Source organism: Calonectris borealis, chromosome 2 (genome assembly GCF_964195595.1).
Source record: "Calonectris borealis chromosome 2, bCalBor7.hap1.2, whole genome shotgun sequence".
Lineage (NCBI taxonomy): Eukaryota > Metazoa > Chordata > Aves > Procellariiformes > Procellariidae > Calonectris > Calonectris borealis.
The window spans coordinates 54910699-54937060 of record NC_134313.1 but is presented as its reverse complement, the minus strand read 5'-3'; the positions used below and the strand labels follow the sequence as shown (position 1 = coordinate 54937060).

General features: G+C 41.1%; 1 protein-coding gene across 5 annotated transcripts; it reads left to right on the top strand.

Moving 5' to 3' along the window:
* The first annotated feature begins 17 nt into the window (after window positions 1–17).
* On the top strand, window positions 18–24716 carry METTL4 (methyltransferase 4, N6-adenosine). Of its 5 annotated transcripts, none has more exons than XM_075142030.1 (9): window positions 18–115; window positions 764–1269; window positions 2056–2118; window positions 11803–12169; window positions 14407–14476; window positions 16328–16502; window positions 16716–16822; window positions 17429–17517; window positions 24238–24716. In XM_075142030.1, the coding sequence occupies exons 2-9, from the start codon at window positions 844–846 to the stop codon at window positions 24378–24380; spliced, it is 1440 nt and encodes a 479-aa protein (XP_074998131.1). In that variant the 5' UTR covers window positions 18–115; window positions 764–843; the 3' UTR covers window positions 24381–24716. The 5 variants fall into 5 exon arrangements, with proteins under 5 accessions (XP_074998131.1, XP_074998129.1, XP_074998133.1 ...); XM_075142028.1 differs by having other exon boundaries at window positions 24235–24716; XM_075142029.1 differs by having other exon boundaries at window positions 41–144; window positions 24235–24716.
* Window positions 24717–26362: the final 1646 nt, after the last annotated feature.

The window sequence follows — 26362 nt, the reverse complement described above, 5'->3', positions numbered from 1 at the left end:
TCCGCTTGCCCGGCCGCTCCCCCACTAAACCGTCTGATCTCCCGGAAGTCCTTAGGAGAAAAGGTCGTGGCCGTACAACAAGATGGTGGTCCTCACGGGAGGCGGAGCAGCGGCGGTAAGTGTGTCAGGCGCTGCCGTGCTATGGCGAGTCCCGGGGCTTTTCTCTGCCCTCTGCAGCGAGGGACCGAGGCGGAGGGCAGCCCTCTCCCTGCCCAACGCCGTAACGGCTTAGAACCGCTGTGCCGAGCCCCGCGCACAGGCTGCAGCAGCTCCGCCCCTCCGGCTCCGCGGGGCTTCTGCCCGCCGCGGCGGTGAGGAGGGTGCTGCGCCGTCCGGCTGCTCTTCCCGCCGAGCGGCGGTGCGCCATGGCGGGGGGTGGCCTGCGGGCCCCGGGGCCTGGCCTCCGCTGCGCCGGTGCTGGGGCTGCCTCTGTGCTTCTCTTGCTGCTCCTGAATGCTGTCCTATACAGTCCTGGCTTACATAATTGCTGTGCCATAATGCTATTTTCTAACTTCTTGAAAGAGTCATCTTAGAGTAAATCTATACCAATCTTAAATCTATACTGTATAAAATTATAGAAAGTTACTTAAAACTTGCTTATGATAAAGAAGTGAAATGGGGATGAAACAGAAGTCACAACGGGGAAGCCAGATCAAGTCAGAAGTTTCTACAGTGTGTCCTGCATGCGCATGTCAGAAGATAGGTGCTACTTTATTAAACAGTGATAATTCTGAAAAGTGAACTCTTAAAAAAATACCCACAGGAGGAGTTTGCTCCAGGAGGTGCATATGATTACCGGCTGCAGCTTCAGGGAGTTGATTTTTCTTCCTGAAAAGGGGAGCTATGATGTCTGTGGTACATCGGCTGACAGCTGGGTGGCTCGTGGATCATCTGTCTTTCATCAACCAGTGTGGCTATGAGATCTGTGACTCCTTTGCATACCCTGGTAGTGTCACTCTCAATACTTTTATCACTTCTACTGGAGATTGTCATGCTACTTCCACCCTTCCTGCCACCTCCTCATCAAGAGATGGTCCTATTCCTGGTCCTGCGATAGAAACAGAAGGTAAAAGGGCAAAAACGAGATACTTGTTTCGGGAGGAGTTCTTTGACGTTTCTAAGCCCCATATAGCTGCAGCTCCTGAGGAGCAGCTGTGGCAGGGATGCCCCGAGGAGAGTCTCACAGAAATAAAGGCTAACAGCACCAGAGAGGAACACCGAGAAGGAACCAAGAGTGGTGTCGGAGACTCTGTTGCCGGTGCTAGGAAGGTATGTTCTCCGTAATACAGTAAACAACAGTAATCCCCTGGTAAATAATATAGCACTAACATTGTCTTGCACATTTCAGTTTCCTGAGGGTATGTAGGAGAGCAGGAACTTTTCCACAATAGATTTCAAGATGCACGGAAAATTTAAGCACTTATGAGGATATTCTTGTATCCTTTATGTCAGTAATGTGCATCCTGTGACTCAAAAGCAGTGGGTTGCTCACAAAATCTTCTGATGTTGGTTGTGGTCAGGCACTTGAGCTGAAACTATGGTAGCTGTCAAGGTTGTGCAGATTAACAAGGAGGGAAGGACAGTATGAATTTACTTTCAATATGTAGATTGTTCAGTACTGTTCCTTATGGACCAAAAAAAAAAGAGTTGCAGGTCTAAACCAACAAATATAATTGTGAAGACCTAGTTAATTTTTTTCTTGTTATTGGTAAGCTGCACTTGGCAGCTGAACAAATACCTTCTGTGGGCCCAAAGGAGGCATGAGCATGAACCGTGGCATGCACTAGATACCTTCAGATCCTGGTGCTGTGAGTAACATAACACAGCTTTAAGCCTATGTACTCTGAGAATGCCTACAGCAGCCTAGGTATTTTAAGATCATCTTTTTCCTTATTGGACTTATACTTGTGATAGAAAAAGTAAGAGATGGAAGTTTCTTCTGCTTTTAAAAGAGTTAATTTGTAATTCAGGTATGTTTGATTTTTTTTTTTTTTCCTTTCATCATGGACTAATATGGATTTTTTTTTTTTTCCCCACGGTTTGCTCATTCTGCAGAAACGTAAAAGGAAATGTGTATTCAACCAAGGTGAACTGGATGCTTTAGAATACCATTCAAAGGTAAATCTGAACAAAAGTATATTTTGCAAGTTGTTGTGGTTTAACCTGGCAGGCAGCCAAATACCACGCAGCCGCTCACTCACTCCCCCCACCCCCAGCAGGACAGGGAGAGAATCGTAAGGGTTAGAGTGAGAAAAACTCGTGGGTTGAGATAAAGACAGTTTAATAGAACAGAAAAAGGGAAAATAATAATCATAATGATAAAATATACAAAATGAGTGATGCACAATGCAGTTGCTCACCACCCGCGCTGACCGATAACCAAGTAGCGATCGGTACTTCCTGGATCACGGCTACCATTCATATACTGAGCATGATGTCACATGGTATGGAATACCCCATTAGCCAGCTGGGCTGCCTGTCCTGATTATGTTCCCTCCCATCTTGTGTACCTAGCTCAGTCAGTAGGCACGGGAGCTGTCCTTGGACTAGGAGGGCACTTAACACACTGATGTTTTCAGTTGTTGCTATCAACATTCTCCTCATACTAAATCCAAAACACAGCACTAGGAAGAAATTTAACCCTATCCCAGCTGAAACCAGGACAGTATCCACCCCTTATTCATACCATTTACGTCGTGCTTAGGTCTCACATTTTTTTTGATACATTTCAATTCACTACCGCTATCTTTCTTTTTGTATATACACATATATATATACACACACAGATATCATTCCCTTAGTCTATGGACCATCCCTCTAAAATGTCCATTGAGTTTATTTAGTCCATGTCTTTGGGCTCCATCTGTCATAACAGTCTTTCAGGGCCGGAGAGATGGTGTGTGGTGTTGGGCTGTTGCATCCTGAAGCCAGTTCTCATTTCAGTATTGCTGCGCTCGTCCAGTTCTAGCATCGTTGCACTTTGCTCGGTTTCATCGGAGTTAGTTCATTCTTCATTAATCTGGGTGATTTTCACTGCTATACCATTGATAGCAACCATAGAAATAATGATATACAATATCATACAACAGTTGACATCATAAAATTCAGTTCATTGGCTATTTTCACCCAAAATCAAATCCCCTTGAGGTATACACCGGACTTCCCCATCCTTTTGCATTACCAACCAAGTGCACCCAGGTCCTTGAGCAAAAGCAGTCCCATGGATGGGTTTTCCCTTGCCAGAAACAGGAGTAACCCAGACCGTCTTCCTCAGCATATTTCTTATGTGCACGACAGGGACTTTTTCTCCATCTACAGTACTTAAGGGTTTTGATTTGGCAGGGCCAGCTCAATTGGCAGATCCCCTGGTTTTGACTAACCAGGTGGCTTTTGCTAAATGTGTCCCTCAATGCTTGAATGTCCCACCACCCATTGCTCTCAGCGTAGTCTTTAGCAGCCCGTTGTATCGTTCGATTTTCCCAGAGGCTGGTGCATGGTAGGGGATGCATTGAGACCCACTCAATGCCGTGCTCTTTGGCCCAGGTGTCTATGAGGGTGTTTCGGAAATGAGTCCTGTTGTCTGACTCAATTCTTTCTGGGGTGCCAGGTCGCCATAGGACTTGCTTTTCAAGGCCCAGGATGGTGTTCCAGGCGGTGGCATGGGGCACAGGGTATGTTTCCAGCCATCCGGTGGTTGCTTCCACCATGGTGAGCACATAGCGCTTGCCGTGGTGGGTTTGTGGGAGCGTGATATAATCAATCTGCCAGGCCTCCCCATATTTGTATTTCAACCATCGTCCCCCATACCAAAGAGGCCTTACTCGCTTGGCTTGTTTGATTGCAGCGCACGTTTCACATTCATGGATAACCTGTGCAATAGCGTCCATGGTTAAGTCCACCCCTCGATCACGAGCCCATCTATATGTTGCATCTCTCCCTTGATGGCCTGAGGGGTCATGGGCCCACCGAGCTATAAATAATTCATCCTTATGTTGCCAGTCCAGATCCACCTGAACCACTTCAATCTTAGCAGCCTGATCCACCTGCTGGTTGTTTTGGTGTTCTTCAGTGGCCTGACTCTTGGGTACATGAGCATCTACGTGATGTACTTTTACAGCCAGGTTCTCTACCTGGGCAGCAATATCTTGCCACAACGCGGCGGCCCAGATGGGTTTACCTCTGCGCTGCCAGTTGTTCTGCTTCCACTGCTGCAACCACCCCCACAGGGCATTTGCCACCATCCATGAGTCAGTATAGAGATGAAGTACTGGCCATCTTTCTCATTCAGCAATGTCCAAGGCCAGCTGGATGGCTTTCACCTCTGCAAACTGGCTCGATTCACCTTCTCCTTCAGCAGTTTCTGCAACTTGGCGTATAGGACTCCATACAGCAGCTTTCCACTTCCGATGCTTTCCCACAAGGCGACAGGACCCATGAGTGAACAGGGCATATTGCTTCTCGTTTTCTGGTAGTTTATTATACAGTGGGGCCTCTTCACCATGCGTTACCTCCTTCTCTGGGGATATTCCAAAATCTTTGCTTTCTGGCCAGTTCGTGATCACCTCCAAGATTCCTGGGCGACTGGGGTTTCCTATTCGGGCCCGTTGTGTGATCAGCGCGACCCACTTACTCCACGTAGCATCGGTTGCATGATGTGTAGAGGGGATGCTTCCTTTGAACATCCAGCCCAGCACCGGCAGTCAGGGTGCCAGGAGGAGCTGTGCTTCAGTACCAACCACTTCTGAAGCAGCTCGAACCCCTTCATATGCTGCCAATATCTCCTTCTCAGTTGGAGTGTAGCGGGCCTCGGATCCTCTGTATCCCCGACTCCAGAACCCTAAGGGTCGACCTCGAGTCTCCCCTGGTGCTTTCTGCCAGAGGCTCCAGGTAGGACCATTCTCCCCGGCTGCGGTGTAGAGCACATTCTTCACATCTTGTCCTGCCCGGACTGGCCCAAGGGCTACTGCATGAACTATCTCCTGTTTAATTTGTTTAAAGGCTTGTCGCTGCTCAGGGCCCCGTTTGAAGTCGTTCTTCTTCCTGGTCACATGATAGAGAGGGCTTACGATCTGACTGTAATTTGGAATATGCATTCTCCAAAAACCCACCACGCCTAAGAAAGCTTGTGTTTCCTTTTTGTTAGTTGGTGGGGACATGGCTGTTATTTTGTTGATCACATCCATTGGGATCTGACGGAGTCCATCTTGCCATTTTATTCCTAGAAACTGGATCTCCTGTGCAGGTCCCTTGACCTTACTTTGTTTTATGGCAAAACCGGCTTTCAGAAGGATTTGGACTATTCTCTCCCCTTTCTCAAAAACAACTTCTGCTGTGTTGCCCCATACGATGATGTCATCAATGTATTGCAGGTGTTCTGGAGCCTCACCCTGTTCCAGTGCAGTGTGGATCAGTCCATGGCAAATGGTAGGGCTGTGTTTCCACCCCTGGGGCAGTCGGTTCCAGGTGTACTGGATGCCCCTCCAAGTGAAAGCAAACTGTGGCCTGCACTCTGCTGCCAAAGGGATTGAGAAGAAGGCATTAGCGATATCAATGGTGGCGTACCACTTGGCTGCCTTTGACTCCAGTTCGTATAGGAGTTCTAGCATGTCCGGCACGGCAGCACTCAGTGGTGGCGTGACTTCGTTCAGGCCACAGTAGTCTACTGTTAGTCTCCACTCTCCATTAGACTTTCGCACTGGCCATATGGGACTGTTAAAGGGTGAGCGAGTCTTGCTGATCACTCCTTGGCTCTCCAGTCGACGAATCAGCTCATGGATGGGGATCAGGGAGTCTCAGTTGGTGCGGTATTGTCGCCGATGCACTGTTGTGGTAGCGATTGGTACCTGCTGTTCTTCAACCCTCAGCAACCCCACAACAGAAGGGTCCTCCGAGAGACCGGGCAAGGTGGACAGCTGTTTAATTTCCTCCATCTCCAGGGCAGCTATACCAAAAGCCCACCGATACCCTTTTGGGTCTTTGAAATACCCTCTCTTGAGATAGTCTATGCCAAGGATGCACGGAGCCTCTGGGCCAGTCACAATAGGGTGCTTCTTCCACTCGTTCCCGGTTAGGCTCACTTCGGCCTCCAATACAGTTAACTCTTGGGATCCCCCTGTCACTCCAGAAATACAAATGGATTCTGCCCCTTTATAGTTTGATGGCATCAGGGTACACTGTGCACCGGTGTCTACGAGAGCCTTATACTCCTGTGGGTCTGATGTGCCAGGCCATCAAATCCACACAGACCAGTAAACCCGGTTGTCCCTTTCCTCCACCTGGCCAGAGGCAGGGCCCCTCTAGTTCTGGTCATAGTATCCATCTCTCACCTCTTGCAAACGCGAGTCAAGAATTTCTTCATCACAATTACAATCCAAAGTAAGATCAGCCCTTCTACTCTGTCTGGGGAACTGTTCACTGGAAACTGGACCGTCGTGAGACAGGTTTTTCCTGAAAACTGGAGCAGCATTTTTCTTTGGAGAACTCCCTTGTGTGATTGTTTTTCCTTGCAACTCACGTACACGTGCCTCTAGGATGAAGGTAGGTTTTCCATCCCACTGCCTCATGTCCTCTCCGTGGTCACGCAGGTAGAATCACAGGGTGCCCCGTGGTGTATACTTTCTATATCCTCTGTCTTGAGCAGAAAAACGTTGACTCCTAATGGCTGAGATACTGGTCCGTACAGGTGGAGAATAGGACATACCCTCTTTGAGTTGCTGGACCTCCCAGGACAGTTTCTCCACAGCCGAGACAAGGGAGGAGGAGACAGTTTCTTCGAAATCCCGGAGTCTGCTAACCACGTCATCCACCGTTGGTGCTTCTTCCTCTCTCCAGGACAGTACTGCCAACGAATTGGCATATGACGCTGGTGCACTCCATACCAACTTCTGCTACATGGGTTGCGTGTACTGGACATCATCTGGATCTTTGGGCGTTTGGTTGTTGTCCAGGTCACTATAAACCACCTCCAGCACGCCTAGTTCTCTCAGGTACTGGATACCTCTCTCCATAGTGGTCCATTTGCCTAGGCGATATATAACATCTTCCTTGAAGGGATACCTTTCCTTCACGCCTGACAGCAGTCGCCTCCAGAGGCTGAGGGCCTGTGTCCCTTTTCCAATTGCTTTGTCAATGCCCCCTTCCCTAGCAAGGGATCCTGGCTGTTTGGCTTCTTTCCCCTCTAATTCCAGGCTCCTGGCCCCATTATCCCAGCATCGGAGCAGCCAAGTAACAATGTGCTCGCCTGGACGATGGCTGAAATCTTTCCGCATATCTCGCAGCTCATTCAGGGATAGGGATCAGGTGGTTTCCGTCTCGTTTATGAGTTCTTCCTCTTCCTCCTCCCCTCCTCGCGATGGCCCTGCTTTTCCATCATCCCTTTCTAAACGACCTGACTTCCGCTTACAAGATTTCTTCTTCTGTACAGGGGCAACGGATACCAGCGACAGTTGGCCCTCTGGTTCAGCTGTAGTACCCGTCGCGAGGGTTTGGGTAGCTGCAGTGCCTGTTGCGGGGGTTGGAGTAACTGCAGTGACTGTTGCCGGGGTTTGAGTAGCCATAGTGGTTGTCATGGGGGTTGAAGTAGCCACAGTGCCTGTCGCAGGGGTTTGAGTAGCCACAGTGGTTGTCGTGCGGGTTGAAGTAGCTACAGTGCCTGTCGTGGGGGTTTGAGTAGTCACCGTGTCTGTTGCTGGGGTTGATCTCTGGACAGTATTCCTGAATAGTTGTTTAACTCTAAACAAGACCTGAACCACATTCAGGAGACATAGCAATATGATCATGCTTGTTTGAACATCCCAAGGATATTCAAAATTCTCAGGGAATATTGTGGACGTCTTCATGAAGAGGATAGAAGAAAAAGGAATTTCTGGAGATGTGGAAGGGAAGGTGAACAAGTGGGAGAAGGTGTCCCATCCTGTCTCCCCCCTAAATTCATCCTCCGAGGTGAAGAGGTAAAAAGTGTAATTATTAATAGTTTCCAAAAGATAGCTCCCAAAGAACAGGAATGATGGCAGTGCTGAGTACAGGCTCGTGACCAATAATTTTATGATAACATAAACCAGTATCACACAGTATAGCAAAGCAATGACCTTAATCCATTTCCCAGAGATGAGCAACCCCACATAAAAACTGATGATCAGCAGTATAGACAGCCAGTAAGGTGCTACATACCAAAACTCCAAGAACAGATCCAACAACTCTGAGAGCAAATAAACCAACATTGTGAACAGTGAGTACTAAACTGATATAATGAATGCTTATAACAAATTTGTTTTAACCTGTGCGGTCAGATCTATCGTTATCTCAACCCTTTGAGCCCCACGTTGGGCGCCAAAAAGGACTGTCGTGGTTTAACCTGGCAGGCAGCCAAATACCACGCAGCCGCTCGCTCACTCCCTCCACCCCCTCAGTGGGACAGGGAGAGAATCGGAAGGGTAAGAGTGAGAAAAACTCGTGGGTTGAGGTAAAGACAGTTTAATAGAACAGAAAAAGGGAAAATAATAATGATAATGATAGAGTATACAAAATGAGTGATGCACAATGCAATTGCTCACCACCCGCGCTGACCGATAACCAAGTAGCGATCGGTACTTCCTGGATCATGCCTACCCTTCATATACTGAGCATGACGTCACATGGTATGGAATACCCCTTTGGCCAGCTGGGCTGGGTGTCCTGATTATGTTCCCTCCCACCTTGTGTACCTAGCTCAGTCAGTAGGCATGGGAGCTGTCCTTGGACTAGGAGGGCACTTAGCAACAACTGAAAACATCAGTGTTATCAACATTCTCCTGGTAGTAAGTCCAAAACACAGCACTAGGAAGAAATTTAACTCTATCCCAGCCGAAACCAGGACACAAGTACATGATAGCTGACTTTGGGCATGGATGGAGTGCAAGACATGGTTGCAAAGTAGTTCTGTTCTTATAGCTTGTTCCGCTAATGGGAAGGTCATCATCTCTCCAGTCCTTAAATGAATAAGTGCATACAGAGAATATCTTCTGTGTAGGTATATGTGAAACAAACTAGACATGAAACTGCAGCTGAGATGTTTCGAAGAGCTGGAAGCTGCATTCACAAAGTGTCTTCTACTGTTATGGATAACTGAGCATTATATAATGATGAGTTGAATGTTAGTTGAACAGGAAGTGACTGATTTGAAATAAACAGCGTAACGTGTTCTGAAGATCAACTCATCTTTAGTATATCACTGTGCTGAAGTTACTCAAAGCTTCTCTGACCAAATGTGCTCGAAGATGTCTCGCTTCTGCTAATGAGAAAGAATTATTCCCTGTAACATTTTACATTGTCATACTAAAGCATCATGAATGAATTAGAATTCAGGTCTCTATTTAGGCTTCACGTCAGTGATGTATTGGTGAAGTTACGACTGAATTACACTGAAGCACGTTAGTAAATCCTAGAAATGTAATCTATGGATAATATTTGATTTATTCTTACTGCTTTCCTAAATAGTGATGTGGATCTGAACCTGTGGACCCACACTTGCTTTCTTTCCTCTGACAAAGGTGTTAGTCATATTGGGCTTTTTGTTTAGAATCATAGAATCATTAAGGTTGGAAAAGACCTCTAAGATCATCGAGTCCAACCATCAACCCAACACCACCATGCCCACTAAACCACGTCCCTAAGCGCCTCATCTACACGTCTTTTAAATACTTCCAGGATCGGTGACTCAACCACTTCCCTGGGCAGCCTGTTCCAAGGACTGACCACTCTTTCAGTAAAGAAATTTCTCCTAATGTCCAGTCTAAACCTCCCTTGGCACAACTTGAGGCCATTTCCTCTCGTCCTATCGCTAGTTACTTGGGAGAAGAGACCAACACCCACCTCGCTACAACCTCCTTTCAGGTAGTTGTAGAGCACGATGAGGTCTCCCCTCAACCTCCTCTTCTCCAGACTAAACAACCCCAGTTCCCTCAGCCGCTCCTCATAAGACTTGTGCTCCAGGCCCTTCACCAGCTTCGTTGCCCTCCTCTGGACACGCTCCAGCACCTCCATGTCCTTCTTGTAGTGAGGGGCCCAAAACTGAACACAGTATTCGAGGTGCGGCCTCACTAGTGCCGAGTACAGGGTTTAATTCTGTTCCTCTTGGACTATATTTAAATTAATAAATTTTTCTTTTACATGGCAACAATTTTGTAGTAAACATATACAGTTTGCTATGATACAGTTTAGACGTCCTGTAATTATTGTTGTGAATAAGCTATGCGTGTGCAGAATCGCCTTAAAGGAGAGAACTTTGAAGTTCAACATCAGAGGTTTATATGTATGAAAACCTTTCAGCTAAAATCAAATCATTCAACAATAGGAATAAGGGAAGAAACGAAGAGAAGTTTGGTGTCTTGGAGGCCTGTGTAACTTCAAGTGATTTTTGGTGAATATGCAAAAAAGACACAGTTTTGGAAAAATCTGTGATCACAGTTAGGCTCTGATACCATTCACAGATCAGAATGTATTGTTTTTTACTGTATTTGTAGTGTTAAAGGTTGTAGATCTGCAAGTAAATTCAGATTACTTTGGCACTTATTCATATCTTTAGAATTGTTTTCCAAAAAAACCTCCAAATTTATGTCTGCCAGTGAAAGTAGGCGTTGAATCAATTTATGAATTTCGGTCAGAGTCAACATAGGGAACTGTACAAAATATGCTAGATTCCTTTAGCAGCCATTTGTTAAAACTACTGTTTAAATTGCTTGATAGTCAAGAGGCTTTGTCCACCTGCGAATTAACACATGGATGTAAGAAGAACAGCCATCTGCATCAATTCAGCTGTACAACTTGTAGCATTTCTAAAAATATATTTATTAATTTTGTTAAAGCAGTATGAACTTTTACTATCACAAATCTACTAAAAAATCATGACTCTGTCCCCTCAGATATCTAGATGGTGGTGCTATTAAAAAAATTATTTTTAAAAAAATCCGCCCCCGCCCCTCCCAGTTTGGAAATTGTAATAAAGAGTATTTTGTAAAAACAACTTGTAAAGTTGAGGATTCCATCATCAGGAGCTTTAGAAATCATAATAAGTATTTGAAACTTTTGATAAAGCCACTGTAACTGGCAATATTGCTATTCTAAATGAACAAAAATGCCTCATTGATAATTAAAACTCATAAAGGCTCAATGATTTGGGAATAAACTAGGTCTCTAAATTTTGCAAGGGGAAGGTGCTGAAGTGAATGAGGGTGTGTATGGATCCAAGAATCTTGTCTTCCTGGAATCACTGGCAGATTATTTGAGAGGTGTGTCACTTAGAAAAGATGCAAAACCAAGTTCTAATAATTTAATTTGATTTACTTATTGTACTTCCATATTACTTTTAAAATGCATAAACTATTGTTTTTCAAAGTGAATTAAAATGTGGAAAAATACCGATTTTTAGATCCCAGTATACATCTCAATTACAAATATGTTTATTGGCACAGTAACTTGAAATTAGATTAGAATTTTAACTTACACTTCAAATTATTGCTTTGAAATTTGTGTTTGTTTGGAACAATAATATTCCACCTCTATTGTCTGTGAAATGTTTTATTCGGTAGTCTCTCACTCTTTCTCCAGGCTTCTAATTATTGTCACTTTACCAAAAAAACAACAACAAAAGTTAGCATGGCCTCATTATCATGCCCTTGTAGCTTTTGAGTCAATGATCTCAGTGTTTGGCAAGCATCCTTTTCCCAATCTGCAGATTGAAAACGTTTTGATTTCTGTCGCATTCCCTGATCAAGTAGATACTTGAAAGATCATTCCTTTTTCCCTTGTTTCTTTATGACAATACAGGTCAGGAAGCTCATTTGGGAAGGCACTTTGCATTTAGTCCAAGAAGGTCTCAAAAGTGGTTTTCTTCACCGCACTACTGCAGAACTCGGTTGCAGGAAGAATGTTGTACCTGGACACATTGGCTGTGGGTTGGCTGAATTATGTGAAATGGCAAAGCAGTTTCCAGCTGTGAATGAAAGTGACCATCAAGCTGTACACGTGCTAGATGATGAAACCTCCATTCCAGAGCAGGACCTGCTTTCGTGCGTTACAGAAAACAGCTCAAACTGTGCAAAGATAGTTGTGTTAATGGGGCAGAAGTACTTGGTGCCACCAAAAAGCAGTTTCCTTTTATCTGATATTTCATGTTTACAGGCCCTGCTGAACTGTAAGTATCTTTAGGCATTAGAATTTACCACTTCTCTCCTGCCTGAAAAGGGCAGTTAATGTCAAGATGACTAAGGACTCAATGAACAGATTTTAATATACAGCATCACACTGAAAGGAAATGCTGCTGCAAGCTTTCGAAGTGTTATTTCTAACTTTGTGCAAATAGGTGAGAGTTTTCAAAGAAGTCTTGAGTGGGTAGGAGCTCATGTCATGGAGGGATTATCTGTCTCCAGGAGTCTCCTTTAAAAATCTCAGCCATAGCATTTTACATGAAGCCCAAAATATGACAGTTTGTGAGCGTGTTCTGAGCCATTGACAGTATTGAAGTCATGTAAATACATTAAATTGGAACTAGCTATGCTGCTGGGTCCCTATCCCACAGGATGAGGCTTTAACATACATAAGTCCATGCTGCAGCTGAGGTGGTGTTCCTGCTGTCTTGGTTTTTAACTAGACGAGATCATGCACCTTAGAGCAAGGGTTCCCTTACAGATTCATCCTGTTCAGCAGCAGGGTCTATTTAGATTGGCATAAGCTGATTGTGAAACCAACCCCAGTGTCCCCCAGAGAAGATAACAGTTTGAGAGGCTGCTGCATCCAGCTGGAGGTGAACTCCACTTTAGCAAGACCATGAGTAGCAAACATGAGTTGACTTCTCAGCCGCTACAGTTCACATCTGAGAGTATTGACTTAAGCCAAAATCAGTGACAGGGAAGTGGTAGGATTTTAGAATTAGTAACTCCTCTGTAAAAGTAAATCAAAAGCTATCTAGGCCAGTATCCCCAGCCTTAACAGGCCATGCAGAAAGCTTTAAGCTGACAACATGCGGCAGTCTTCACTGTACTTCGCCATTCCATGAGCTTTCAATTTGACCTTCTTCATCATCATCATCATTATTATTATTAGCAGCAGCAGCTAAGCTTCATCAGACAGTCTTACAGGAAAAATGTTGCTTGTGAGCAAGAGATGGGGATTACTACTCTCTAATCAGTAATTTTAGATTTGCTAGTTACTTATGTTTCTTCCCTTCTAATACGCAACTTAGATGTTCACTGATTTTTTTTTATTATTTTTTTTTTTATTAAGAAGACATGCAGGAGGTGGAATCTTATTATCCAAATAATAATTTTCTATCTGAAGCCCAGAATCTAGCCAGTTAGCTGTTTTCAACTGTGTGAAAGAAGGAAGATCACTATTACTGTGCTATCACTAAGCACAGCTGTGCATATAGCAAGTTTGGATTCTCCTGGAGGTCAGAGAGCAGTCCAAGAAATTTGAGAAAATGCTTTTGAAGTAACCAACAGTGAATGTTAATATAATGCCATGACTTTAGATTTTTTTTTTTTTTTGAGGAAGTCCGTTTTAATTATTATTTTCCCTTTCACCTGCCAAAAGAGAAGTCTTTCTTGCTGGTCAGCCCACTGTCAGGATAACACCTCCAATGTTAATAAAGGAATAAGATGTAGAAAGCACATTTAATGGACATTAAATATTAAGCTGTTGTTCTTATTAGCTATTTAAATAATTAGCATCAGATTCAATGAAGGAACAAATATGTTCTGTGGAAAAAATAAAATTGGAGAGTCCTGTTTTTTCATGGATGTATCCAGTATCTTCTATCCTCCAACTAAAGTAAGCCCAGCTTCTCCCATGAAAACTCTTTCAGTTCTCTTCCTCTTGTCCATTAATTTCCATTTCATACACTGGGTCTAGTCCTCTGTCTCTCTTCACCTCCAGTAGTGCAAAACACAGTTTTCCAGGGCTGGTTTGGAGCTCTGTGTGTTCCAATTGGCCTGCTGAAACACCAAACAGCACAGGAATCTTGTGTTCAGGGCTGCAGCCTTTCACTCAGCTGGGTGCCTTATTACATAGCTTCTGTTAGGAAACTCGGAGAAATGTTCGTCTTTGAGACTTGCACTCTGCTATCAGTTTTTTCTGAAAGTTCCCAAGATGTTCAAAATTTCTTGGAGGGATCTGACACAGATCACATAAACATCCTTTCCTTAGGTAATCAGCCTAAAAATTGCTGAAGTATATGATTATCTGAATTAAAACAAGCGTGCTAGAAGCCTTTTAACTTCTTATTTGGAAAGAACAGAAGAAAGTTGCGGTTTTGCAGCATAGTTGGTTCTTTAAATGTTTGTATGTGGGTAGCTGAGCCTTTATCAGTTTTAACTAGTAGATTTATTTTAAAACTAATTTACTGGCTTTTTTTTTTGTCATTTCACTTCCCAGACAAGAAGAAGTATGATGTAATTGTGATTGATCCACCATGGGAGAACAAGTCTGTTAAAAGGAGTAACAGGTAAATTTTATAGTGAAATCAAACACACTTTGTCGTCTGAGCTTACAAAGGGTAATTAACATTTTAATATGCTGATGCAATCCAAGACCAATATAACTATGAGACTGTAGCTTAAACTAGCAAATATTTTGGCACATGCCTACCTTCAAGTCTATGAGATGTCTCAGGGATTTCACTGAAATGGCTTGGATACTTTGCATACAAAATATTTGCAAGAGTAGATCTTAAATTACCTAACTCGTAAGTCCTTGAGACTTACAAGGAAAGCCTGGAGTCAACTGTTTTGTAAGGCCCCGATCATGCAGATATTAATTTGAAATTAATAGGGTTACTTTAGTGGGGATAAAGCTAGATAAATGTGTAAGTATTTCCAGGACTGAGGTCCAATCTAGAAGGTTTAGTTTTTTAATTTTTTTTTTAATTTGAGCTGTAGTTTGAGCTTCAGTCTGATGGGTAGAAGAGAGAAAGTGATAATGCAGCAGTAAAATCCTCAAGTGCAATAGGAACTTTCTAAGTACTGTAGTTTATGAAGTCATTAACTTAAAATTTTATGCGCTTCCTTCCCCACTGATTAACATCAGGCTTATGCCAGCGGAGCTCTCTTGATTACCATAGAATTATATCCATGTGAAAGAAGGGCAGACAGGAAATGCAGCCTTCCAACTTTCTAGAATAATGTCTACTGTAGCTTTTGAAGCTTGTTATGAAGACATAATTTGAAGAGGCAGAGACTGATTAGTAGGTTTTACTTTGAAAGCCCTACAGAAACCTGTAGAAATCCAGAGTTAAATACATTCAAGTGTCTTCCCTAACTATGTATGTTACTCAGAAGAAAATTCACAAGCATGAATTAGCCAGCAAGACCCTCTCTCCCTTACAAAATAAAGGCAAAAGGTGGAAGAGCTATCACTGCTGTTAGTTACCTTGTTGATGGCTAATCTTTGTTAAGCATTTCACATCTGGGTTGTGAATCTTGTTTTCTCTGGGCAATGTAGTCCAAGAGGTCTTTTGGTTTTTATCCTTGTTACCTGTTTCCCACTGTTGTTCTCACTATTGCATTGTATAGGGATCCCAGGTACCCAGATGATGGCTGTCAATTCCAGTAGGCAGTGTGCCAATGTTTTTGGTGCTGTAACATGTAGATTCCACAAATTGCAACTCACTGGTAGTGTAGAATAGCATCACGAGAAAAATGGTAGAACAGGACAGAATCTGGAAAGCATACTGTGTTCACTGATGTAGCATACAGTTAGCTCAAAAATGTGCAGAACTGTTCTGAATAACCTAGAGAGCTTTTACCATTTAAAAATAATGAATAACTTCTGCAAATAATTGGAGAAGTGATTACTCTTTTATGACCTTTTAACTCGCCAGTCAAATTAGTGTTGCCCTTGCACTTGTAAATGACTCACTTGTCATTTTCATTCAGAAGAGAGATTGCTTATTATGAAAAGTGAATAATGTTACATTGACTAAAGAGTACTTTTCACTAAATAGCTTTGTTCTGGCGTAAAGATGAGAGTATTGAATTACATGTGATAGTTTTTAAATTAAACACGGGCTTTTAGACTTCAGAATCACAACTCATAATACTTTATTTGGGGGAGTAGTAGAAATATGCAGTTAAAGGTTCTGCTCAGTAAAACTTAAGTACATGCACTAATGATTTTATATGAGAATCCATCAGATTTGGCCACTGGGTGTCAGTCTTGATCCATTTTTATGACTTGTGTTGTCAGGAGATAATTCTTGAAAGGTCTTGGCTGTGTAATTTCTTTATCTGTTTGTGTTGCTTTGCAATTTTTGTATTTGGTATATGCTAACTTGCTTTCTCACTGTATTGGCATATAGATACAGCCACTTGTCTTCATGGCAAATCAAGCAGATTCCTGTACCAGCACTAGCTGCTCCAAATTGTCTTGTAGTCACATGGGTGACTAATAGACAGAAGCACTTACGTTTTGTTAAGGATGAACTTTATCCTCATTGGTCTGTGAAAACACTTGCTGAGTGGCACTGGGTAAAAGTAAGTTCTCAATTTGTTTTGTTGCTTTCTTAGAGACTGACAGGGCTTGCACTATGACACTTCATATTCTTATAGTTTGTCTGTTTACTACCATGTGCTTTTGTATTTGAAAGGTGTGGTAACATCACTATCTTTCTTTTTATCAAAAAAAAAGTCTTGAAGAAATTGGATATGAAAATCTTCCACTGTATATTTTTAACTCCTTTGTGTCAGATTACTAGAGGTGGAGAATTTGTATTGCCTTTGGATTCTTTGCACAAAAAGCCCTACGAAGTTCTTGTATTGGGGAGAGTTCAAGGAGACGTAAAGGAAGCCTTAAGGTATGCCAGGATATTGATGGTAAATGTCGTTTTTGAGGCTGCTAGGATTCTCTCTGTATATATCAACTTGTTCATAATACAATATAATGTCCCAAAATCTTCTCTTGGCATCATCTTTCGGCTGATTGTGGGCCTAAAAATAGCTTTATTAGCTTTGGGATAAAGGAGTGGTTCAGTGAGATTAAAGGATGGAAACCTTTGTTCCTTATATCTGTGTGTGTTGGGGAACTGGCTCAGATAAAAGCCTTGTGGACAGGGCTTCCTTTGCCGACAGGTTCTCTTGGACCATGAGTCCAAGACACCATTTTGGGGATGCTGGTGTTTTTCTATACATGAAAACACACAGGACTACGTTGTTTGTTCTCAATGGCTTTGTATTGCTGCTGTTAACCATGTTTTGTCTAAAGCCTCAGTGATTTCATAAAGTGTCTTTTTAGATATTATGGCTGAGCGACGTTTAACTTCCCTTAGACTTGTCTGAAGTTTGACTGTGAACGAACATTCTGTGTGTTAGCTCCCATCTGAAGTAGCTCTGTGAGAGATGCAGCATCACATTTGGTGGTATTCATTCTCATACTTCTTTTCTTGTTCTGATTTATACGACAGGAAATCTGAAGATGTACTTCCAATTCCAGAACATAAGTTAATTGTCAGCATACCCTGCAGTCTGCATTCACATAAACCCCCTCTTACTGGTACGTCTTGTTTCGTTGCGTAATGTTTCTGCAGGGCATTGGACTTGTATGTCTGAAATGATGTACCTAGAATGAGATACCTTTGTATATGAAGTGCCTTAATTTCCCATATGCCAAGCAATTTTGCTCAACAGGATTTGTGGTTCCTCAACATTTCTAAAAATGTTGTCAGGCACCTAAGTCTTGGTCTCTAAAAATGAATAAGAAAAGTAGAACTTCAGGCATTATTGTGTGAATATTTTGGGTAGACATGTGAAAAAAAAGTTGCATTTTTTTAAATTTGTTTTTTAAATGCTGCAGGAACAGTTTACAGATGCTGTATGTATGAAGTTATGCCAAATGACCTAAAGTATCTGGCGGGGGGGGGAACTTTGGGAATATATAAAATAGGCTATCTCTACTTAGTTAGAAACCTCTTTCTTTATTATGTCATCCTGAAAGAAATGTTTTTATTTCTGCATGAGTTGCTAATATACCTGCAGTACAGTTGTGCCTTTAAATCCAAAAACTTAATTATTTTAAAACTGTTAACAGAAGGCAACAAATAAGACATGCCCTGCTTATTTCTGATGAGCTGTATTTAGTTTACTGAAATTGATGCAGTAACTCCAGCCAGCCAGTTAGCGTGGGTATGAATTTAACTTTTCAGAGTTTAGTCCAAAGGATTTGAAGATTTCTGTGCGATATGTTACCTTTTGCACATTGTTCTGGAGCACTCTTACTTTGACTAGTTTAATCAACAGAAAGTTGTACTTGTTTCATCATTATAGCACCTGAGTGCCTTACAATGCTATGGTAAGAAACATATTTAATACCTCTCACAAAAATGGTTTCATCCTCCCCCAAGGGGAAAACTCATGATGAATCTGCAAATATTCCAGGTGCGTGTGGTGCTATGTAATCACGTCAGAAAAGGCAGGTAGAAGAAATGCATAATGCTGTTAGAGAGGAGAGGCATCACAGTTTGCTTCACTGACATGCTTTCCTTTTTCTGTTCCCAAGGAACAGAACAACTTCAGTTAGGAAGCTGGTCTGGACAGTTGTTATATATTCAGGGAGGCTCTAAAATTTGTTTTTTGGGCTTGTATGTATTAAATTAACATACATATATATACGTGTTCAAAAACTAGTGGAAGACACAAACTTTGGTTAGCTAAAAATAATAATTAAAAAAAAGGACAATTCTAAGAGGATCTTTTTGCAGTTCTGAAGCCACATCTTTAGGAATTAGGGCTACAGCAGGAAGTGTGCGTTTTGATTTAAGCTAATGAATAGTAGGGTAATGATTTGTGAGGCAGCCACCTAGGGCCTCTTCAGAAAACCAATACTTAGCAGCACACTCAGACACAGACAGGAAACTTGTGAGGTATCCAAGGGCGCAAAACAGCAGTTTGTGGGTATTATAGAAAATTCTAATGCCAGAATGGTCCTCAGAACAATTCTTTTCTAGGGCAGAATCTAGAAACCATATTGGGGAATCCTTTATAAATGATGATCCTGAATGGGTTTTGAAAGAAATTATCCCTACTAATTTATATATTTCTTGAGCCTTTACTTGAATGCTGGGATTTGATACCATTGTGCAGCATTTATGTTTGTACTTGAAAAATGAATTTGCTGTTGAGCAATGTCAGTGATTTACAAGGTTTTTAGAAAAATCCACGTGTATCCTACAGTTTTGGCAGCTGCATTCAGATCATGGTTATGAAATGAAATGGTAGACCATAAGACAAAAGCTAATTGCTGATGCTTTGACTTCAGTATTGTAAAAGGGTAGCGCTCTCATGACCGGATGATATTATCAAGTGGCCAGTAGAGAGCAGCTGAGCTACATCCTGGACTGGTTCAGAAGAAATTTGAACAGAAGCAGAGATTTGGCAGTGGGGGAGAAGGACACTTGATGAGTCACACACATTCTTTATGCTTTGTTTAAGTAGTAACAAAGCCAAAAATATTAGTATTTACTGATGCTGTCTGGCATTTTATTTCCTATTACTACTATAAAGGCTGTATGTTGGTACATATGTAGCCACTTAATGACTGATTATAACAGTTTATCTCTCTGGGGGAAGAGAAAGAGGTAAATTAAAGTAAGCCATCAAAAAAAGATGTTCGGGTTTCTACGGTGCATTTAACCATGAAATTGCGACTGTAGGGGTTTTTGGTGATGCATGTGCTGTATTCAATGCTTAGAGCTTTAATATGTCATTGTAAACGTACTTAAGCTTCTTTATGCAAATGCCTTAAAATGAAATTTTATTATTCCTGGTTTTGATTCAAATAACAGCAGGTTTTCTTCCTAATTCAACTCAATGTTGCTCTTAGAAGACATAGAAGGTATTCTGTTAACACAGACGATGTGAAGTAATGTAGAACTTCAAACACCTTTTTTCCTTTTTCTGTTTTATAGATTCTTCTTGTTTTAGCCATTTCTCCTCCAGTTTTTAAGTATGTACATTTATTGTTAGAAAAGAATATTGTCATATAGGAGTGTGCCTAAAAACATTGGAATTAATTCTTGGCTATGTTGTAGCCGCTTTGCGTATCTCTAGCAGAAGAGCGCGATGGGAAATCTTGGGAATTCCCTCCTCCTGTAGCAACCCTGACTTGCTAGGCCATGTTATAAAAGCGTTCTTGGAAGTAAAAAGAAGTAAATGCCTTTTGTTTCCTTATGCACCTTGCGAGCCCTTACCGTTAGACTAATTGATAGGTGCATCAACATCTAGGTTTAACTTGAAGCTCGGGAAAGATGCAGAGATGCAAAGCCATCTTTGTGCTGAGTTTCAGATCTTTTTCTGGTCCTACTCTGTTCAGGGATTAGACAAACTGACATCCACATTGCAAACTCGAAATGAGTTCAATCATGTGCTTTGTGCTTTGCATGGCTCACAAATCAGACAGTGAAAAGCTGACAGTCATTTTCACTTTGTGTCCAATTTGCCACGCAGAACTTGCTATTTAGGAAGTTCAAAACATAAGGGGAAACTGTTGCTTGTTTCAAAAATGATTCCTCCTTTTGTTTATTTAAATATTTTTAGCAGCATGCATCTTCAATACATGTTTGGGATTAAGGGTAGGCAGGTATGGCAAGCATCCTGCCTGACCACCGGATTGCGCTTCAGAAGGAAGTGGGTTTTCTGGAAGACCAGTGTTGCATCTACCAGCCGGCTTTGTGTTAGCTTGTGTCCTAGGGCATTAGATGCCCAAATATAGGTGCCTGAGTTGCTGTCATGGTATTTATGACACTTGCAAGTGATGAAGAATAATCTATTTATCGTCTATTTAAGCTGTTCATTGTCAGTGGTATCTGTAAGTGGATAGAAGTAATTGTGTGGGTTTGTTTTTTTTTTTTTTTAAGTCTATTCCTGTGGTAGAAAAACTTAATATTTAATCTTTCTACTGATGTAGATCCTCTAACCTGTTTTCAGAGGCAAAAACTCCAGAGTTTGCTAAAGGGCTGCAAGTCAGATCCATGTGTGTTAAGATAGCCTTCTAGTGATATAAAAGCCTAACGAAGCTATAATTTGTAACTTGAACACTGACTTTTCCTATTTTAAGGAAACCAGTGTAATGAGATTTTATGCCAACAAAATACAGCCACATTATTGCCCTCTTGATGTGGTAATTTCCATTGCAGTGCAAGTTGCTGCCTGATGTGATTATGTAAATACCTATGACCTAGCAATGAAAGATCATACTATAATGTGATCTTGAATTATACATAATCTGTCTCTGTTTTTTAAAAAAACTTCTGACTTTAAAAAAGACCCTCTCTCTGGCAGCAGGAGAGGGGGAGCTTCCTGGGACTTCCTTTTTAAATTCTATAACCAAATCAATTGAAAGATTGGCACAAGCTTCCTGCTTCTGCTGAACTGACCTGATTTTTGGCTACCTCTTTTTTGCTTTCTGGCAAACCAATCTTTGAGGTTGGTTGAATGTCCTAAGTGTGCTTTTAAAATTTGTTCTCTTAGGCATGGAAGTTTTTGGTGCTTAGTGAAACTGCTTTTGATTACTGGACTTAGTGCTGTGATGATATTTTTAATCTACACATTTTAAGAACAAATGTCAGCATTACTAATGTGCTCTTAATGAAATTTTGTCACCTAAATAATTGCTTCCTCTACTTAGAAGCCTGTATAAAGCATAAAATGGTTCTATTTTGTTTTTATATGGAGGGGGAAAAAGTCATATAAGGCCTGACCCTGCAGTAGGCTCTGCATGACCTTATGCCCATTAATCAAAAAGATATCCTGCAGATGTCAGGATCTGCTCCCAGAGAGCTTATTTAAAGCTTTGGAGCTTTGTTTTCCACAGTCTCTCCCTTCTCTTCCGTGGAAAAAGTGCAGCCTCCTGCAACATGGGCTTTCTTAGATGATCAAGAGAATAGATTTTTGGAAGACCTTTGTTAAAGTCATAGAATCATAGAATGGTTTGGGTTGGAAGGGACCTTTAAAGGTCATCTAGTCCAACCCCCGCCCTCATGGGCAGGGACATCTTCAACTAGATCAGGTTGCTCAGAGCCCTGTCCAACCTGACCTTGAATGTTTCCAGGGATGGGGCATCTACCACCTCTCTGGGCAACCTGTGCCAGTGTTTCACCACCTTCATCGTAAAAAATTTCTTCCTTATGTCTAGTCTGACTCTACCCTCGTAGTTTAAAACTATTACCCCTTGTCCTATCACAACAGGCTCTACTAAAAAGTCCGTCTCCATCTTTCTTATAAGCCCCCTTTAAGTATTGAAAGGCCGCAATAAGGTCTCCCTGAAGCCTTTTCTTTTCCAGGCTGAACAACCCCAACTCTCTCAGCCTTTCCTCATAGGAGAGGTGTTCCACCCCTCTGAGCATGTTGGCAGCAAATTGTGCACAAGAAATTCTTGACTAAGTAGAGCATGGAAAAAGAAAAATAAATTTTGCCACTTTTTTTTTAATATGGTGGTTTTGCAAAATGGTATAAAAGCAGCTACTCATAAGTGGTGTCTAATAAGATGAATTCCTGTGACACCAAGCAGCAATGTTCAGAGCAGCAAGTTTTCTGTCAGAATGTACATTTTCCTCTAAACTTCCCAGATTCTTCTCTGCAAATGTTAGATTTGTTTAAACGTTTTAGCTTGCCTGTAAAAGAAGCAGGTTTTTAGAATAAGATTCCTGCTGGTAGCAGTATTTTTTAGATTAAAAGCTGCCTTGATGATAACCCATCGGAGACATTCATTTGACATTTGCTACAGATTGGGGGAAGGAGAATAGATTTATATACCATACCAAAATACAAGAAAGTCTGGAAACACCCATTACAAAATATTTACAAAAAAGTTTTGAACGGATTGGAGCTTTGGAAGAGGTGATCATGTAGGTAGGAAACGCATTTGCACTCACTAGAAAGTGAAGTGGATGGTCATCTTTCTGTAACAGGAGCAATCCATGACAAGATCAGCTGGGGTCTCACACAGGGAGTCTGTGACTGGCAAACTTGATGCAAAAGTCAGAACTTGGATTGCACCAAAAAAAAATCATTCCCTCTCATGCTTTGATGTATGCTGATTGGATGTAATTTTGCTTTCTGCAATGATCATATCTGAAGAGACTGAGTCAAGCAACATAATGTTGGACTTATGAGCTGTATTTTTAAGCTACAGAAATTCAGAAACCTCTGGGAGATCTGATCAAAAATGACCAAGATATCCTTTGAAAAAGGAAATGGTTTCATAGTTTTTCTTCTTTTGTCCTCAGTAACAAAACCAAAAACTTAACACGTAATTTTTAGTATAGATACGTTTTTCAGTCTTTCTGCCTCCTTTGTTTTGGGTACTCCTTAAACCTTCGCCTTTCTCATGCATATTTTTATACATAATATCTTTGTAGCTATTTCCTAAACCTAGTTAAGAATTTGTTTGACCCAGCCACAAACTAAATGGCTCTGTATGACAAGTAACATGTTTAACAATAAACTGTTTGCAATAATACTTTTCAGGTGAAATGCAAGATCTTTTTCTATTGCTCCAAGAATACCAGTCATAATTGGTGACACAATTGATGTTAATGACAGGCATCTATTTATTTGGATTTAAGCAGTAAAAATGCCCAATTGTAGAAGAAATTTGAGATCTATGTTACTGAATGAAAGAACACAGTTATATAAATATTTCTTCAGTTGGTATTGGGAGAAAAGAAGTCCCTGCATTTTTATAGCCCTTTTACTGGTATGCTTATTTAACTGGTGTTTCTTATTTTATCTTTTAACAGTTGTCATTAAAAAATGCTTTTATCCCCTTTAAGATGTGGAGGAAAAGGGTGTGATTTTAATTAAGGAAAGGTTTTATGTTTTTATTTATTTTTAGAAATGTTGCCCCTGTGTTATAGGAGCTAAGTGAGTCTTCAGGAGGTGTTTGGTTGATATTAGTGAAAAGTTCAGAACTCATCTATGTAGAGGCTGAAATAAATCCTCATTCCCTTCCTCTAAATGAAAATCAATAAATCAAGGCTATTGAAGGCCTTGACAGTATTGTTCGGAATCTCAAGGGCACTTATTTAAGATGACTTTCTCACTATAAATAGTCCAGCTGTTTGATGAAACCCCCAAAATTAACTTGCTGTCTCTCCCTTTTTTAATAAAGCATTCAGTTTTTCATCCACTAGCAGCACAGGGGAGGTTTTATTTGTTTACTATTGTTATTTGTACCTTTGTCACTGTTGTTATCTTCTTTTTTTCTCTTGCACAGCAGTTCTGGCAGAGTTCATCAAGCCAGATGTGGAATGCTTGGAGTTGTTTGCTCGCAACCTACAGCCTGGCTGGACCAGCTGGGGAAACGAGGTTTTGAAGTTCCAGCACACTGATTATTTTACTCTTCTGCAGAATGAAAACTGAGTTGGGTCTTGTAGCTTAATTCTGAAATTCCGCACCTTCCCAGCAGGCTCTTGAATTTACTGGTGCACTCAGAAGGTAACAGAAATAAAACCAGTTGCACTTCAGTTAAAATTCTTGAAGTGACAGGATATCTGTTTAATGGTATCTCCATTTATACAAGCTGGTCCTTTATTTTGATGATCTTGAGATATTTAAATACTGATGTTAGAGTGCAAGTCCATCCCTGTTTTTTTCAAACTTCAAGAAAAGAAAGATATTTTAAAGTATTCTCACTGCAGCTATCAAATCTGAGTGTCATAAGCATTACAGTGTTGCACTTGTGATGTATTATTTTTTTGAAGAATGATAATGTATTATTTTTAAAGAGTGGCAACGGAAGTAAACAGTTCTGAATTACATATGTTTCCTTAAAGAAGATTTTTTTGCAAAACAGTGGATTTTGAACTAAAATAATTATGAAGGCAGTGTATCCTCCTACATGTTTGTGTATGTCTGTCTACCTCAAAGGAAATAAAAGGAGCAGTGCTTGTGTTAATTGGCAAATTAATTGTTGACTGACCATATTCTATGTAAAATTACACTTTTAAAACAGTCAGCAATTCCATCTTTCTATGTATGTTGTTAATTCTTTGAGTACATTGTAAATGATCAGTCTCAACATCTTACAAGTTCTGCATATGAAGCTTAGATTTAACTGAAATTTTAACAGATTATAAGTATTTTAAAAATTCTCTTTCCTTATGTTCTTGAAACACTAAAAAGCCATGCCAGTGAGCTGTATTTTTCAGCTAGCATAAAAATTCTCTTTTTTTTTTTTTTTAAAGAATGGTACACTTTATGTGTCCTTTGCTGCCCTTAGATTTGCTTTGAAAAATAAAAAAAGGAGACTTAATGAAGCCTCTGCCACTTACTCATTTGCAGCAGCAGAGGCAGAGCTGCCGGCCAAGCTGATTCTCCTGATGGCAAGTTCCTGAGAACAAAATGCATTGCATACTTTCTTTACATTCGTTTCCTTTTTGGTAGTCTGATGAGCTGTGAAGGTTTTTAAATTAAACTTTAAATGTTAGCAGATTATTTTTTATTAATTTTGTAATAAAAATTAAAATAAAAACTTGTCAGTGTCTTATTTGTGGACCCAGTTTCTGTATTACTGTTCAATTTTATGTTTTGCCTATTGGAGCTTTTTTCTTTTTCCTTTTTTTTTCCCCACTAACAGTTAAACATATACTCAAGATAAGTAAATAATGTAATAGTGAAAGTAGTTACCAGGCAAAACACTTCTTGCTGCATGATTTTATTTAGCTTACATTTTAAACTGTCAGTATGTAAGCAACCTTACTTACAACTATAAGGGATAGAAAGGTGCTTTATTTGCTTTCAGTTTTACAAGACATTCCCTACTGGAGCTTCTGAGTTCTCAGGCAGAATTCCCCTGCCCTCCCAAGATGGTCTCATCCGGTAGTAAATGAGTGTATGAGACTCAAGTATGGAATAAATCGTAACTGCTGCACGTATCTTGTTTTCCCTTTGTACTCTATAAAGCAGCACAAGAAATGATGATACCGTCTGTTCCACATCCACTGCTATGAATGACTCTTTTAATTAATCTTTTAATTGCAAATAAAGGAAAGGGATGAACAATCTTGGAGATCAGGAAACCACCTTTCTCTTTCTTTGAGCTAAGCAGCAGAAGCCTTCTAAGGGAATGACCTTCTTCAACCCGTTTAAGAACTGATGACCTATTTAATCTGCTTTTTTTGTGGAGTCCCTTTGCAAGTCGCAGCTTTCTGGCCCTTCCTCTGTCTTCTGAGCTGCTGCACTCAGAAGCTGAGCAGCTAATCCAGCAGCTGGGAATCCAGCCTTCTGAGCATGGTTTGTATGAAGAGGGCATGTGCAGGCAGGCTGTAAGCTTCTCAGACGGGAAATCAAAAGTTGAAGGTTGGAGTCCAGTACCTGATCCTCTCATAAATAGTTACAAAATC